Genomic DNA, 15,296 nt, shown 5'->3' with positions numbered 1-15,296 from the left:
ACAGGGCGTAGAGACCCAAATATCATGCCTCATGAGTCTGAAGGGAGTTAGGCTGTTTCCATGGATGCATTGTCTTTATGCTTTGGTACCTAGGAAAAAAATTTGTTTTTTGTTTTCCTTTGCAGAATCGAATCTAGTGATCTTCCTTTGCTTGCTGCTGTTGCCAGTACCCACTCTCCATACGTTGCACAGATCCTTCTGTAAAGGGAATACACGAACTTAACTCTATATCTGGAAAAGCAATAGGAGGACACTGTCTTACTTCCAGTATTTTGTAATAGCAGCCAAGCAGACACTATGAGCTGTGCAGAATCCGATTGGATTTCCATGAAGATAATCACAGGAGATTCTGCCCACCTAAATACTTGGGAGTTGTAATGAAGAAACAGAACTGTAAAGGTTGAATAATGAAAAGTAAAGTATACTCATTTCTAAGAGTAACACAATCGCAAGTTCCCATCACAGGATCAGACTTTTCTCATTACTGAAGACTGTGGGTCCTTGTAAGAACATTATAAAATGATTTTGTAAATATGTGAAGCAGCAATGAACAAATGTTGAGGATGGCTTTAAGTGTTTGCTTTGTACACGGTGAAAACCACACATCATTACACATCTTTCCTTGCTGGTAGACTTGGTCATGTAAAAAAGGATGTCTTCACCAGAAGTTATCCCAATATTACCAGAATAAAGTTTGGATAGTTCCAGATTTTACTTTTTAACCTTTCACATGTTAGTGAGTACTACAAGCTTGTTTCAAAACGTTGTAACTATATAATTGAGCTATTTGAAATCTGATACTCTTTTCTTTGATTGCAGTAGATTCAGATTGGACAGACACATACTGGGCTGAGATGAATCTTGAGCTGGTTTGAAACAGGCACTCTCTGTGCCCCGCAAATAACGTCTAATAGTTTATCATTAATGTTCACTTTATGCCTGTACATTGCAGGCAGAGTCAAGGCCTAATCCTGCAGACAGTGGGCCTGAACAGACCCGGATGCTATTTGCGGCCGCTCGCTGGCTAAAAGGGGCCGGCTATTTAAATCATGTGCTCGCACTAAGGGGCCGGCTATTTAAATCATGTGCTCGCACTAAGGGGCCGGCTATTTAAATCGTGCTCGCACTAAGGGGCCGGCTATTTAAATCATGTGGTCGCGTAAAGCCGCCCACTAAGTAATAGCGAGCAGCCACACTATGCGCTCGCACCTGTATAAGACGCCCCTTTGCCACTCGCAATACACGTCATCTCCGGCAGTTGTAGGATTAATCGGGAACATCGAGAGCCATCGGAGCTGCTTGCAGCGCTTGTGGTTGCCTTTTCCCACCACAACATTGCGAGCAGTTCAAGCTAAAATACAGCCCAGTTACGTGTGTAATGACGCTACTTTGCTATGCACACCCATTAAACGCCGTTCTGACGGTCGGGCACGCCTGCGTTTGCACATCCACACCCCCGTTTACAAGCACCTTCCCCTGTTACCACCCACAATCGGCACTATCTGTCACTCAAAATAGCGGCCCGACTGCGGGCTACGGACGAGCACTCTCCCATCGCAATGACTGGTTCGCACACACGCATTGCGACTCATGCGCAGATTGCGTAAAATCGCTTAATGTGAGCAAGCGCAGCATAACGTCCGGGTCTGAATCAGGCCCAGTGTTCATAGAGTGTAGTAGTGTATCAGGAATCTGGGCAGTTGTGCGCTGGGGATGGAAAGCACCCATTAGACACCACTGTTACCTGTGGATTGAGTTCTGCATTCTATACTACCTCACCTTCAAGTGCCCCCGTCTTTTACACAAATCAGAGGAACCGTTCCCATGAGAATGCATTCTGTGAACGGATGATCCCATTGAGGGTGGAGGCACTTATTCTCAGATATTGGTTCAGTCCACAATATGTTTATCTGTGTGTGAAGGCATGTGTTCATTTTAACACTACTGCAGTTGGATAGGATCAAGGGGATTATTATTTTTTTTTTAAATCATATTATATTTTCCTCCGCAGAGTTGATGCACAATTATTCGTCCATACAGTGCTGTGTATAGATACGCTGCCATGTGTATGAGTATATATTATTCTCATATTGAAAAGGTCATTATGGCCCTTAGTTAACAATTGAGTAATTTTAAAAATGGTAACAATATTTTTCTAGGTATATTTTTTAACATTACTTACATATGGAAATCTTCAGAAACCTGGTCACTTACAGAAATAAACTATGACCACTATTTTTGTTAGGGACAGGAGTTAATTATGTTATTTATGATGGGCACATAAAAAGAAAGCACATACAAACTTCATTGCAGTGTGTTGGAACCATTTGGGCTAAACCTCACTTTTTGAGAACCCTAAAGGGCGATTGCTGACCACTATCTTACATTGCTGTTCTGAGCGCGTCAGAGGTGGCGCTGTGTAGTCATTCAGAAATGACTGTTTTCCATCTATGAATGAATTAATGCATGACTTATAATAGGTATTTTTCTCCAGACGATAACAAAACCGATTGTAAAATTTATAAAATAGCTCCTAATCAACATTTATATTTTAAGAATTAGTTTTTTCCTGTAGGAATTCTGTTACCGGCTTTAGGGGGATGACTATTTTTCTGCTATCCCTTAGTGGTCATGTGAGTTAATACATAACGTTGATTAATTCTAACCTAATGCTAATCTATAAAAGGTCTAGGCCAGGGGTATTCATCATGAGGTCCTCCAGCTGCTGTGGGAACTACACATCTCAGCATGTCCTCCCATAGTTTTTCTATTAGGACATGCTAAAACTGTGGCAGGGCATGCTGGGATGTATAGTTCCACAGCAGGGATGCATGTTGAATACCCCTATTCTAGACACTTTCTTCGATTGCAGTTGATTCACATTGAACGGACATATGCTGGGCAGAGATGCATCTTGGGGTGGTGTAAAACAGGCACTCTGTGCCCCACGAGCAATAGGGCTAAATTCTTTCTAAAATGACATCTGCAGACTACAAGCCAGCACATTACATCTCTCCAATCAAATAATATAGAGTAGGAGCAAATCTTGTATATAAAAATTTGTATTACAGATGTGTCCACATCTATCCTCTGTGCGCTACAAGTCGTGTTACACATAATGTGTGAGCGCCGTGCGACTCTGTAGTGCCAGGCGTCTTTTAGTGCAACTTTTTACATTCAAATGTATCTTATTTGCACAGCATTGTACCTGTAATGTAGCGTTTTGCATGCAGATACACCTGCAGTCACACACAGAATATAGGCACACCACCTATCATTTCAATCAGCAAAAGCTGCTTGTGCATTCTATTCGCACCACTGTGTGAATAGGACAGATTTGAAGGTAAAAAGTCGCACGAAAAGACGCTCGGCGCTACAGAGTCACACCACGACATGGCACAGCTAGAAGGGTGTTTAACGAGCAAGGAGGCTAGATGTATGTGGGCACATCTGTACATGTTACGCAAACTCCTCTTTTGAGGATACCATGCCTGTAAAAATATATATATTTTTTGATCATTTAATTTTTTATCGTGTTTATACAGTAATTTGTAAGAAGAATAAAATCTACTGGATGGTTAAGTCATTTGCAAAATATATTTTTGTATAGTCTGCAGTCTAACAGCTTGGAAGGGAAATTAAAAAAGTAACCAAAAATATCATGCAATTAATTTTGAAATCCATAAAACCTATGATCCTTCCCTCTCCTCTCTCCAAGAAACTCCCATGTTGCCGGCTTCAGCTCTCTGTATAGTTTCTAATGAAGTGCTATGGCAGTGCTTCCTCTCTGCACCATGTGTAATGCACCTGCATTATGTGTGGCCAGTTACACTGCTCCCTCAAATGGTGCATACACACTGTCAGATCACACAACGATAAAGATAACGTTGTCTGATCGTCCTGCATGTGCTGGATGATCGTTATCGAACATCCAGCACAGCACCAACCCCCAAACGACACGTGATCAACGATCGCGAGTTCCTATAGTAACCTGGTAGTTATCGACCAGGCTGGACTGCATGCACGAGCAATGGTAGTTATCGACCATCCGTGCCCGCGCATCGTCCATCGTTTGGGGGTTGGAAGGGGCTAAATAATGGATGATAAACGTTATCGTTTATATAGTCCTGCTAAAGCTGACTGTGTATGCACCTTAAGGAAGATGAGCTTGTCATTTTGAGAAGGGAGCCCTATTTGCTTTGGTGGAATCAGCAGTGATATTAGTTTTGGAGTAAGCCAGCAATTACATCAGATAATGTGTTCCTCTCCACCACATTTATCCCCTCTTCTGTGATATAAATCTGAATGGTGTTCACCATCTCTATAGGTTTGTACAGACAGCCATCTGCTTCTCTGAGGTTGGTAATAAGCATTTCAAGAGCATGGCAACAAAGAGGCAATTATTTTTTTCTTTGGGACATGTTATGGAAGCTGCTTAGTATAAGTACAACAAACAAGACTACACTGTCTCACCAAATATATCTCAAAAGTATAAGCTCATGATAAATATAGGTCAATTTAATAAAAGCATCTCATAAAAATTATGGGCCATATTCAATTAGAAGTGAAATGTCAGAGGCCGAACTTTTCGCCGTCATCGCAGGTTTTCCTGGGGATAAAGTAGCGGGCACGTGCCTGCGTATTTCCATATTCAATTGGGAATCGGCGAAACCGGAACCCGGCGGAAAGGTAAGTAGCGAAAAGTCCTGTCACTTTTTGGGGAAATCATCCTGTCACCCCCCCAAAAGATGTACTAACATGGGGGCAATAACTATGGGTACCCCCGAAAAGCCCTGCTTAAGGTATTTAGGGTTTTTAAATGGTGTCAGCAGGGAGCTTTAATGCGTCTTTAACAAAGTGGTGAAGAATAACTATTGAAAAATAACTATTCCCATCAAATTAGGGTACATGAAAATGGGTGCAAGCATATTTTTAAGTCCCTAAAGTGAACTTTTAAAATGCTTCAAAATCCACCTGCAGAAACCAAAAAACCACGTGCTGCATACTTGGGGACCCCCCCTCCCCTCCCTGAGTCTATTTCACTAGTTTTTAAGTTTGTCCCCCAACTTTTTTTTTTTTTACTCCCAAAATGAAACCACTTTTTTTGGGATGTCCTATTGAACTTTACTTTTTTTTTTGACACAGATTACTATTAGGGGACATTCTAAGGAGTGCGGGGTATTTTTTTTTTTTTTTTTTTTAAGTCTGCACCCCAAAACCCCAATTCTGCACTTTTTATCGCCACCTATTCTATGGTGAAAAGTTATCCCCGTTTCTTTACAAAGACTTTTTGCACCTGCAAAAAGTTTTTGAAATTGAATATGGGGAAAAGTAAAAATGGCGAAAATGACATCAGCGATAACGGCTTTTCGCAGCCTAAATTAATACGGCCCTATATGTATGCACAAAATGGACAAATATACATATGAAATTCAAACCAATAAAAATCTCTCAATAGACAAGAAAACTTGTATATGAAGAGCTAGTAAAAAATTCAGTACTAAGATTGTCTGCACCAGAGTAAACAGATTATCCACTTATCATGCTGCTGACACTATTCTTTTGAAAAGTGTTCCTCATATTAAGAGGATTGGATGGAGCCTATGCTATTTACGGTTTGCACACGAGGGTCCTAGTTTACCAGGAATATAATGACCTGAAGCTTATCATCTGAACACCCACAGTTTTCTCAAACTGCAATATAATTTATTTTTTACAAGCTCTTCATATACAAGTTTTCATGTCTATTGAGATGTTTTTGTTTGTTTGACTTTCATATGTATTTTTGCCCATTTTGTTCATACGGGTTGGGTCTCCCATATCCAGATATTCCGAAATACGGAATATTCCAAAATACAGATTTGTTTTTAGCATGACTGAGATAGTGAAACCTTTGCTTTATGATGGTTCAATGTACACAAACTTTGTTTAAGGCACAATATTATAAAAAATAAAAAGTATAAAATTAACTTCAGGCTTTGTGTATAAGGTGTATACGAAACATAAATGAATTTCATGTATGTACACATTTTGTTTGAGCCAAAGAGCCACAAAATTATTGAAAATATTGTATAAAAATATCTGCAGCTGCGTGTATAAGGAGTATATAAAACAAATGCATTCTGTGTTTAGATTTGGGTCCCATTCCCAAGATCTAATTATGGTATGCAAATTTCCCAAAATATGGAATATTCTGATACCAACAATACCCCTGGTTCCTAGCATTTTGGATATGGGACACTCAACCTGTACATATTCATTTTTTTTTTTTTTATATGAAATATATTCTTTTTTTTAAATGTACCTATATTTATCATGAGTTTATACTTTTGAGATATTTTTTGGTGAGACGACAGCGCAGTCTTATCTGTTGTAATTTGTCATAGTAAGCAATTTATAGTTTTATTTAACCTAACTTGAAATGATGCAATAATCTTGGACAGCTTCATCTACCACAGGCAAATGCAATATCTCGCAGTTATCTGGAAGCAGGGCATTCCACTGTAACCATGGCAATGTTGCTCCTGTATTTTATATTTGTAGCTTTGTACTTTACATAGTTGTGTGTATGCGGTTACCTTTTTAATTGCCCTATATAGCTGTGTGTTTCTGTTGGAATTTGCAAAACTGCCATCACTTGTAGCAGCAATTAAATCTTACTTGTCACCTATACAAAATAATAAACAAATGTACAGTCAAGATTATCTATGGTTGACTGCTTTCATATATTGTGTTTTTCTGTTACCACCTTATCAGGAGACCAGAAATGGACAGTGTGATTACCATAATGTGTGTGGGATGAAAATTAAACTATTTTAATGCATAACAGATAACTTAAACAAAGTCTGTAATCTTATTTTTTATAAAAAAAAAATTTAAACAATGTAAAATACTTTACATAACGTTATTGCATTTGACATTTGTGATTATATTAAATAAAAGCTACACAATGACACTTGTATCAAATGGAACTTTGCAATGTTAAAAAACAAACAAAAAAAAAACAGATTATAGAATTTTGCCACTCATGTTAAAGGATTTAAAAGAAAATATTAGTTAAGTTGCCAAACTATATTATTAAAAAAAACAAAAACTTATTTTTGGTACAGCATAAAACTAACATTATTAAAGACGTCCCTTTTAAATCTAGTTGCATCCTACAGGCAGTTGTTAAACGTAACAAAATCCCCATGCGCTCCCACTCCCTACCCCTTAGAAAACAAAACATTTGCTAATTGTTAATATTGAATGCACGCAATTATGTTTTGGTTACTTTGTACTGAAACACAAATTTTAAGATGTAATTACTCTTGTTAAATATACCAGCAAAATAAACAGAGGTGGTAATTAGACAATTAGAGTACAAATGAGCTTATAATATGTGCTATTCCCATGCATGTAGAGGTAAGTTTACATATGACCTTTGTGTAATGCATGCAATTGTAGAAATAGCTTTTGTTTAAACTTGAATGGTACACTTAAATACTATTTGTTCTGGATTTAATATATGATTTGAAGAGCAAATGCAGACCGAAATTCAGAACATTTTCTAACTCGTATTTGTCTTTTTCTACAGCTATAAATATCTGGTTAAAAAAAATGTATAATTAATACTGCAGATAATTTTTGCATCTGTTACTGCTGACCATTGTTGGTGCATATCCCTTAACGACTTCTTGTCTGCTGAAAAGGGCTTTCCACTTACATTTTTAATAAATCTCTATACAATTGGTATAAATTAATGAAATACAATTGATATTAATTCTGAATAATTTTCACATGGGTATATGTATAAGCATAATGTGTTTAGGAGCGAATTTTAGTATCCATGCTAATTTTGTATACATACTTTTACAGGCCTCCTTACACTTGACCAAAATCTTGGTAGTTTAATTTTTTTTGTTAATGTCTTAAATCCATGCCAGCGAACATCAGCTCATCCTGTGTGTATGTGTGTGTGTGTGTAAAACAGTGGTATTTTATGTTGGCTTACATAAATTATTTAGATGAATTGTGTATAATGTAAAGGGCAGTCTTCCTGTATTTGTAAATATTTTTCCATAATATGCACTGTATTATATTAACTTACCCAATTTTATGGGGAACTTTTGTGCAATAAATATGGTCTTGTCAATATTTGTGCTGTTGTGTTTTTATGCACAAAAATTGTGATAATTCATTTTAAAAACTAATGTGAAATGCAATATTAAGTGAGCTTAATTGTTTATACTGGCTGATGTGATGTACATTTAAACTAAAGGTGGGTACACACCTATCAGATATATCTGCAGATCCAGTGATCTACAGATATATCTGTAGATGATGGTGGTTCATATACACTGAACGACCATCATCTTCCCTGTGGCTGTCGCTGCATGTCTACGAGAGTTCAGCTGATCACACGTACACACTTGCCGATGGACAGATATATCTGCCATCGGCTGTGCAGCACAGCTGGCGCGATATGTATACACACTGGACGACGGGCACCAGATAAATTGGCCGATCATTTGTCAGTGTGTTCCCAGCATTACTGATGCCAACCAAGCGTTGCTTACCAATTTCTAACGAGCTGTTCAAAAATGCACGACAAAACCACTAAAATCACCAGTCAGAAAGTGTCATTGAGAAGCCATGCCCACACCAGCTGGTTTATTTATATAATAAGGGAATAGTTTTAAAGTGAACAGTTATATTTGTTTTGTAATGCTGTCATTTTACCTGATACTTCAGTCACTTTTTTCTTTCAAAGTGTGAAATAGGTGTGTTCACATGTAGGTGTAAAATATCTAGATATGTACGTTTACCTTTGGGACGTAAAAAGGATAAAAGATCCCGGACAGTATTTACAGATATAGTCAACCAAAAACAACAAAGCTCCCCCTATGGTTCTTCTCCATTTGTCCAATCAGGAGAAATGTGAGCGAATAAAAAGTAAAATGCAAAAATATGCAATATACTGTATTACCTGTGTGAGCCACCACCAAATGCATGCCTGCATACCAGATTTACACATTTAGTGATCTCTTCATATAAGGTCTTTCTGCCCAGTGAGAGATAAATCCAGAAAAACTTCAAAAGAAATAAACATGATGTTATATGTTGTTACTCACATTAAAAATAATACATTTAATAGTCACATCTAGATAATCTATTTCTGAAAAGCACCAGTTTTGTATGTACATTTTATTAGTGACTCCATGGCACTGATATATCTTATATACATGATGATGTTATTGCTACTTCTGGCACTTTTTTTCTCTTCTTCAAACAAAAATATTGGTGTAGGATAGTATCACATCTGACCCGATTGCACAGCCTGCCAATTGTAGGCATTATTCACCATCATCTAACATTGGTATTGGACAATTTGCCAATTTCTGACAAATCAGAATGTCAAACCATCCCGTGTGTGCGCAGTACTGCACGCTCCTACGTGTTCATTAGTCGCATCTTCAGGTCGGCCTGCAGTGCAGGCCAATCCTGAGGATTAGAGGAACGACACCATGCTTCTGGATGCGGTGGTAGAATATAATAATCCGGGCAGTCGTACACCAGATTGTGCAGAGTGCCATCGCTGGGTGTACACATTTGGTCTCATTCAGACCCGGTCTCAAGCACCGATGTACTCGCAACTGGGTCGATAGCCCTGCACACGTGCAGCAGTCGCACTGTGTGTGCGCAAGCCCCGGAGCGAGAGAGAAACTCTCTTGCTCCGGAGCACTCTACAAAAGGGGCGGCTGTTGATGTTTATCGACAGCTCACCCCGTTTTGTAGGCGGGCCGGGGGGTGGTTTCCAAAACGGAGTCGTTCCTTAAGGAATGCCTACCGTTTTGTGCGCGGCCACACTGACATCATCAGTGATGTCAGTGGGGAGCTTCCTGCTCGATCAGAGCAGGAAGCTCCCTGGGGCTTGCGGCTGCCGAGACCCAACCTTAAGGTCTCGTCGCAAACCCCGATGGTCGCGATGGTGTTCGCCATCGAGACCATCAACCTGGTCGATCGTTAAGCTGTGGGTGGTAACCCACAGCTTAACTAATGACCAGGAGGCCGCACTTCAAAAATTAAGCGGCCGCCCTCATTCTGAGAGAGAGAGCGCTTCTTGCGACCGCCTCTGAATGAGGGCCATTGTCTGTCTAGTGTGTACCCAGCTTAAGTTTAATAAGTGTGAGGTCAAACTTTGTTTCTAAGCCTTTATAGATGGTGGTGGTGTCCAAAAAGTTAATCATAGCGAAAATTCCCAGTTCATGGGGTACTGAGATGAATACACTTTTTATATCCATTGTACACAAATTTGTGTTAAGCAGAAGTGTCCCCAAGTTATTCAAGAGGGATAAACGATTTGTGGTGTCTTTTAAATAAATATGTTTGCTGTGAAACCATACATGGGTTGATCAAAATGTTCAGTAGTTGTAAAACAGGCTGATGCAGCGCCCCTTGGCAGTAATAGGTTTGCAACAGAGATTGATGGGTCCTATTGGCACCATGTTTAATGTATGTGTGATGGGATGATACTGTATCAGTGTCTTCAAGGTTTTTACTATCAATGATGTTAGAATCATTTCTTCTTAGCAATCCATTCTTATATTGATCACATTGTATTCAAGAAATTAGCTAGTTACCCAACTGATTTAATAACATTTTTTAGCCCGAGGTGCATGCTCGGGCTAAAAGCAGGGAGCCTATGTTAGCAGATCCTGCTATAGAGGAAAAGGATATTTACTGTCTATGGATAGATTATGTATGTCAGTGAACCACTGACGTCTGGGCCAAGCCGGAGCCACCAGTATTACTGTTCTGCCTTCCTGCTTGAATTTCCTGAGAAACTTGGGAGGAGGGAAATTGGAGGAAAGATTTACGCCAGCTTGAAGTACCCTCTTACTTCCAGTGCATCCAACAAAGGCTGTTGATGAGTCTCTGGATCTGGACCTGTACCTGGGGACCTTGTGGTTGTGACGTGATACCATGAGATCTCTCTGGTAGATCCCATTTGTTTGCCAGAAACTGAAGCACTCCCAGATGGAGAGACCACTCTGGCAACTTAGGAAGTCTGCTTCCCAAGTGAGTACTCCCGGTATGAATATTGCAGAGATGGCCGGAAGATGACGTTCTGTCAGAATCCTTGTCACTTCCTTCATGGCTGCATAACTTCTCATGCCTCCCTGATGATTGAGGTAGGCCACAGTAGTCGCGTTGTCGGACTAGCCTGCCCTGGAGCAGGTCCTGTGCCCTGAAAAGTGCTTTCTATACTGCTCGCAGTTCCAGAATGTTTATGGGCAGATGACTTTCTTGATTTGTCCATCTTCCCTGAAAGGTGTGATGACCTGTCCCTGCTCCCCATCCACGAAGACTGGTGTCCGTGGTGAGAAGCACCCAATTTGGAAACCAGAATGGGCACCCTTTGTTCAGATGACCCTTTCTTAGCCACCACAGGAGGGAGTGACGAACCTCTGGAGTGAGACGGATCCTCTGGGACCTTATTAGAGGACACTGTCCTTTCCATCAGGAGAGGATCAAAATTTGCAGAGGCCTGGAATGGAATGGAGCAGACCCACCTTGTCGGAGGTGGATACCATTGATCCCAGGACCTGCATTTCTAACAGAATGGATACCCTTCGCTTGTGTAGCAGATTGCATATTTGCAATGATAGAACAGCAATCTTGTTCTCTTGCAGAAACACCCTTTGTGCCCGAGAATCCAGAAGAGCTCCCAGATGTTACATCTGCTGTGTTGGAGAAAGCAATGATTTCTTCCAATTTGAGGACCCAGCCATGCTTTTGTAAGCAGGCTATAGTCAGTTGAAGATGGTTTTGTAAAACCACCGGAGTCTTTACCAATATCAGAAGGTCATCCAGATATGGTAGTATTCCGACTCTCTGGTGCTTGAGAGAGACTGTTATGACCGCTATTATTTTGGTAAATACCCTGGGGGCCGTAGATAGGTCAAAGGGTAGTACCTGAAATTTGTAATGTTGATGAAGGACAGCAAACTAAGAATTGTTGGTGGGATGGCATAATAGGAATATGCAGATATGCATCCTGAATGTCCAGGGAAACCATATAATCCCCAGGCTTCATTGAAAAAAATAATTGACCAGAGTTTCCATACAAAATGTGGGTACATGGATAAACCGGTTGAGGGTTTTTAGATTCAGAATAGGGCGATGAGCCCCATTCGGTTTCTGAACCAAGAATAGATTGGAATAATAACCCCTTCCTTGTTTTGACACAGAAACTAGGATTATTACCCCCACCTGCAGCAGGGAGTGAATGGCTTCCTGAAGGGCCAAAGCCTTGACCGCATCTGATGAAGGATCTGAGCAAAAAAAACTTCTGAGGATGCCTCCTCAGAAGTATGAAAGTGAGGGCATACCCCTGAGAGCCCACTTCCCAGACCCAGGCATCTGTTGTTGTCTGATGCCAGTAATCCGCAAACTGAAGAAGTCGGCTTCCCACCCTGGGATCCCCCAGGAGGAGGCCCGCCCCATCAGGTCAAAGGTTTGTCATCCGGTTTAGAAGTTGGACGTCTAGCCGGTCCAGACCTCTTAGTTTGTCACCTTGTATTCCTGCGAAAGCTAGATGGTTTAGAGGAAGACTGTTGCCTTGCTCGTCTCTGCAGATGGAAGGACCAAAAAGAAACCTGCCTAGACTTTTTATTGTTGCCGTAGATGGCAGACCTGCTGACTTTGAAGCTGCCAGAGTAGCTATTATTTTATAGAACGCTTCTCCAAAAAGTACTTTTCCATAGAAAGGTAAAACTTCCAGAGCCTTCTTTGATCCTGTGTCAGCTTTCCAGGATTTTAACCAAAGGGCCCTGCACACCACTACTGATGCTGCTGATGCTTTAGAAGCTAAAATTCCAGCATCTACTACAACTCCTCCCAGATAGGAAGCCGCTTCCTGTATATGGGAGATATACATCATCTGTTCTCTGATAGCATTTGGTAGAGAGTCTTCTAATGCACCCATCAATTCTTCAACAGCTTTAGCTACCCAGGCTCCAGCCATAGCTGGACGAGTAAATGCTCCAGATGATGATGAAAATATTGCCTTAAGACAATGCTTCAATTTTCCTATCTCTGTAATCCTTCAGAGAAGATGCTGACGGAATAGGCAATGTCAAAAAAGGGGGAAAAGGTATTGGGAAAAAGATTCTGCATGGGAAGAGTATATATTTTTCAACCAACCATAAATTTAAATTATGGGGGAGCTGCCTCTCCCTATGTATTCAAGATGTTGGTGGTGCTCCCTGGAGTCAGAAACTAGTCCAATAAATATACAATTTCTTACATAGGCAAGACACAAAGACTCATTTCTGGGGCACTCTTTATGTCACTAAAAATAACCATATTAATTTCATATATATCACAGTTTTTGCTCTAGAGCAAAAACTGTTATATATATGAAATTAATATGCAGTCATTTTTTCATATGAAATAATTTAGCATTTTATTTTAGAGTATATAAATAAAAAATTGTTTATTTTCACTTTACTCTACATACACACACTATAGTGACCTAAAGAGTGCCCCAGAAAGGAGTCTTATTGTCTTGCCTATGCAAGAATTCTATATTTATTGGACTAGTTTCTCACTCCAGGGAGCACCACTGACTGCAGTGGCTTCCGGTGCGTCTCCGGAAGCAAGGACTGGCGCGCGAGATTACCCGTAAGCGAGGAATTGCCTTACCCGACATCTCCGTGCGTCTGGGTCCCAACATCGCTGCTAGCAAGCTCAGCCGAGACCCGCCAGAATCACCAGTCCTGTTACTGGTGTTGCGGCCTGGCGGAGGTAGATGGAGTCGAGTCGTCGTATATGCATCTTAGCTCAGACTCTTAGTACTGCTAATCCAAAAACATAGAAATAAAATAAAACAAATTAAAGCTTAGGACTGCCTGAGCAGTCCTGTTACAAAGGTGCATCTTAATCCTGCCGCACCAAACTAACAACTGAATGCCTGTGGCTAGGGGTGGGGAATATATGGAGGAGGACCTGAGGCATCCTGGGAGCTGAAGCTTTAACACTTTGGTGCATGGACCTCTCCAACCACAATATCCCCATGGTATCCCTGTGGATCCCTATGGACCCTGAAGAAGAAACTATGCTGGGGGTTTAGGTATAGACCCTTTTCAAAAAAAAAAAGAAGAGGTGTCCCATTTCTCCCTATCCCCTCTGAGCCAAAAGGCCTTATTGAGAGGAAAAAGGAGCCTTCAGGTCCCTTTTTGCTGAAGCTGACCCTCCCTTGAGCCAGAAGGGGGCAAGGGTCTTGAGACTTCCCTTTGTCATAAGACTTGAGGCCACCCCTTTTTCCCCAGGGTTGGCTGAGGCTTCCCCATGGGGGAATAAATTCTTCAGCTCTCCTCTTAGAAGGAGAGAGCCTCAGATGCTTTCAGGAGAAGGTGGCCAAAAGGTCTACACCCATTACCCGAAAGTGCAATTAAAGTGGTGGTGGAATAAATAAATTGTGCCATATAATCCCCAGCCTTTCAGCCAGGAATGTCTATATTGGGACTGATTCACTTCCATATGCAACTGCCATTACGCATACAATCGGCTGATCGTTGCATACTGCGCATGCGCAAACTAGCCATTGCGATCAGGACTGCGATCGCAATGACAACGCAGACCCATTGCAGAGTGATTGACAGGAATTGCTGTTTGTCGGTGGTAATGGGGGTGGTCGGGTAAAATGCAGGCGTATCAGTGCGTTTCAATGCCGTTGCAGGGGCGTGCATAAATTATCCACTGCGATGGCCTACGCAGCCTGAGGCCTGATAGCGTGCGTGGAAGTTAGCAATTTCTAAGTAAGGTCAGGGCTTGTGCAAGTGCGCGTGAGGCTGCGATGGTACTTGATTGTACTGATGGTTTCGCAGTCTTGCTAAACATTACGGATGTGTGGTAAGTAAAGTGGGCATTCTTATGTAATGTTGCGAGGGCATTGCGGTCGCAATGGATTAGCATACTATTGCAGTTGAACTGCGTGGGTAATCGCTATTGCATTTGCAGTTGCATTCCATAGTGAATCAGGCCCATTGTCCTTGCACCGGTCAGAAGGCTGGGGCAAAAGAAAAATGAAGTGCTCAGTGCAAAGTGCCGTACTAAGGGCCTGATTCAGACCCGCTCGCTAGATGCGGCCGCTCGCTCCCAGTGTATGGAAATTCAGCCAAGTGACATCAAGGCAGCCGCTCACATGGCAAGGCATAAGCATGCCGACTATGTCTTGGCGAGCAATTACTTTGTGTTTACAGATGCCCACCAGCCTGTCTTTAGCTGCCCAGTAGCGTACGTCATCTCCA

The 15,296-nt window shown here is 41.1% G+C and overlaps 1 protein-coding gene across 3 annotated transcripts in view; it reads left to right on the top strand.

The window, feature by feature from the left end:
• The window catches only part of FNIP1 (folliculin interacting protein 1), a 116,179-nt gene extending 108,058 nt beyond the window's left edge, over positions 1-8,121 (top strand). For all 3 annotated transcript variants that reach the window (XM_088446000.1, XM_088445997.1, XM_088445999.1), the window contains one exon: positions 126-8,121. In XM_088446000.1, the coding sequence (XP_088302126.1) occupies positions 126-204 (79 nt within the window). In that variant the 3' untranslated portion in view covers positions 205-8,121. The remainder of the gene's footprint in view (positions 1-125) is intronic.
• Positions 8,122-15,296: the final 7,175 nt, after the last annotated feature.

The sequence above is a fragment of the Taudactylus pleione genome, unplaced genomic scaffold, assembly GCF_031769625.1.
Source record: "Taudactylus pleione unplaced genomic scaffold, aTauple2 ptg000392l, whole genome shotgun sequence".
In the NCBI taxonomy this organism is placed as follows: Eukaryota; Metazoa; Chordata; class Amphibia; order Anura; family Myobatrachidae; genus Taudactylus; species Taudactylus pleione.
Note: the sequence above shows the minus strand (reverse complement) of the source record. Positions and strands in the feature narration are given on the sequence as shown.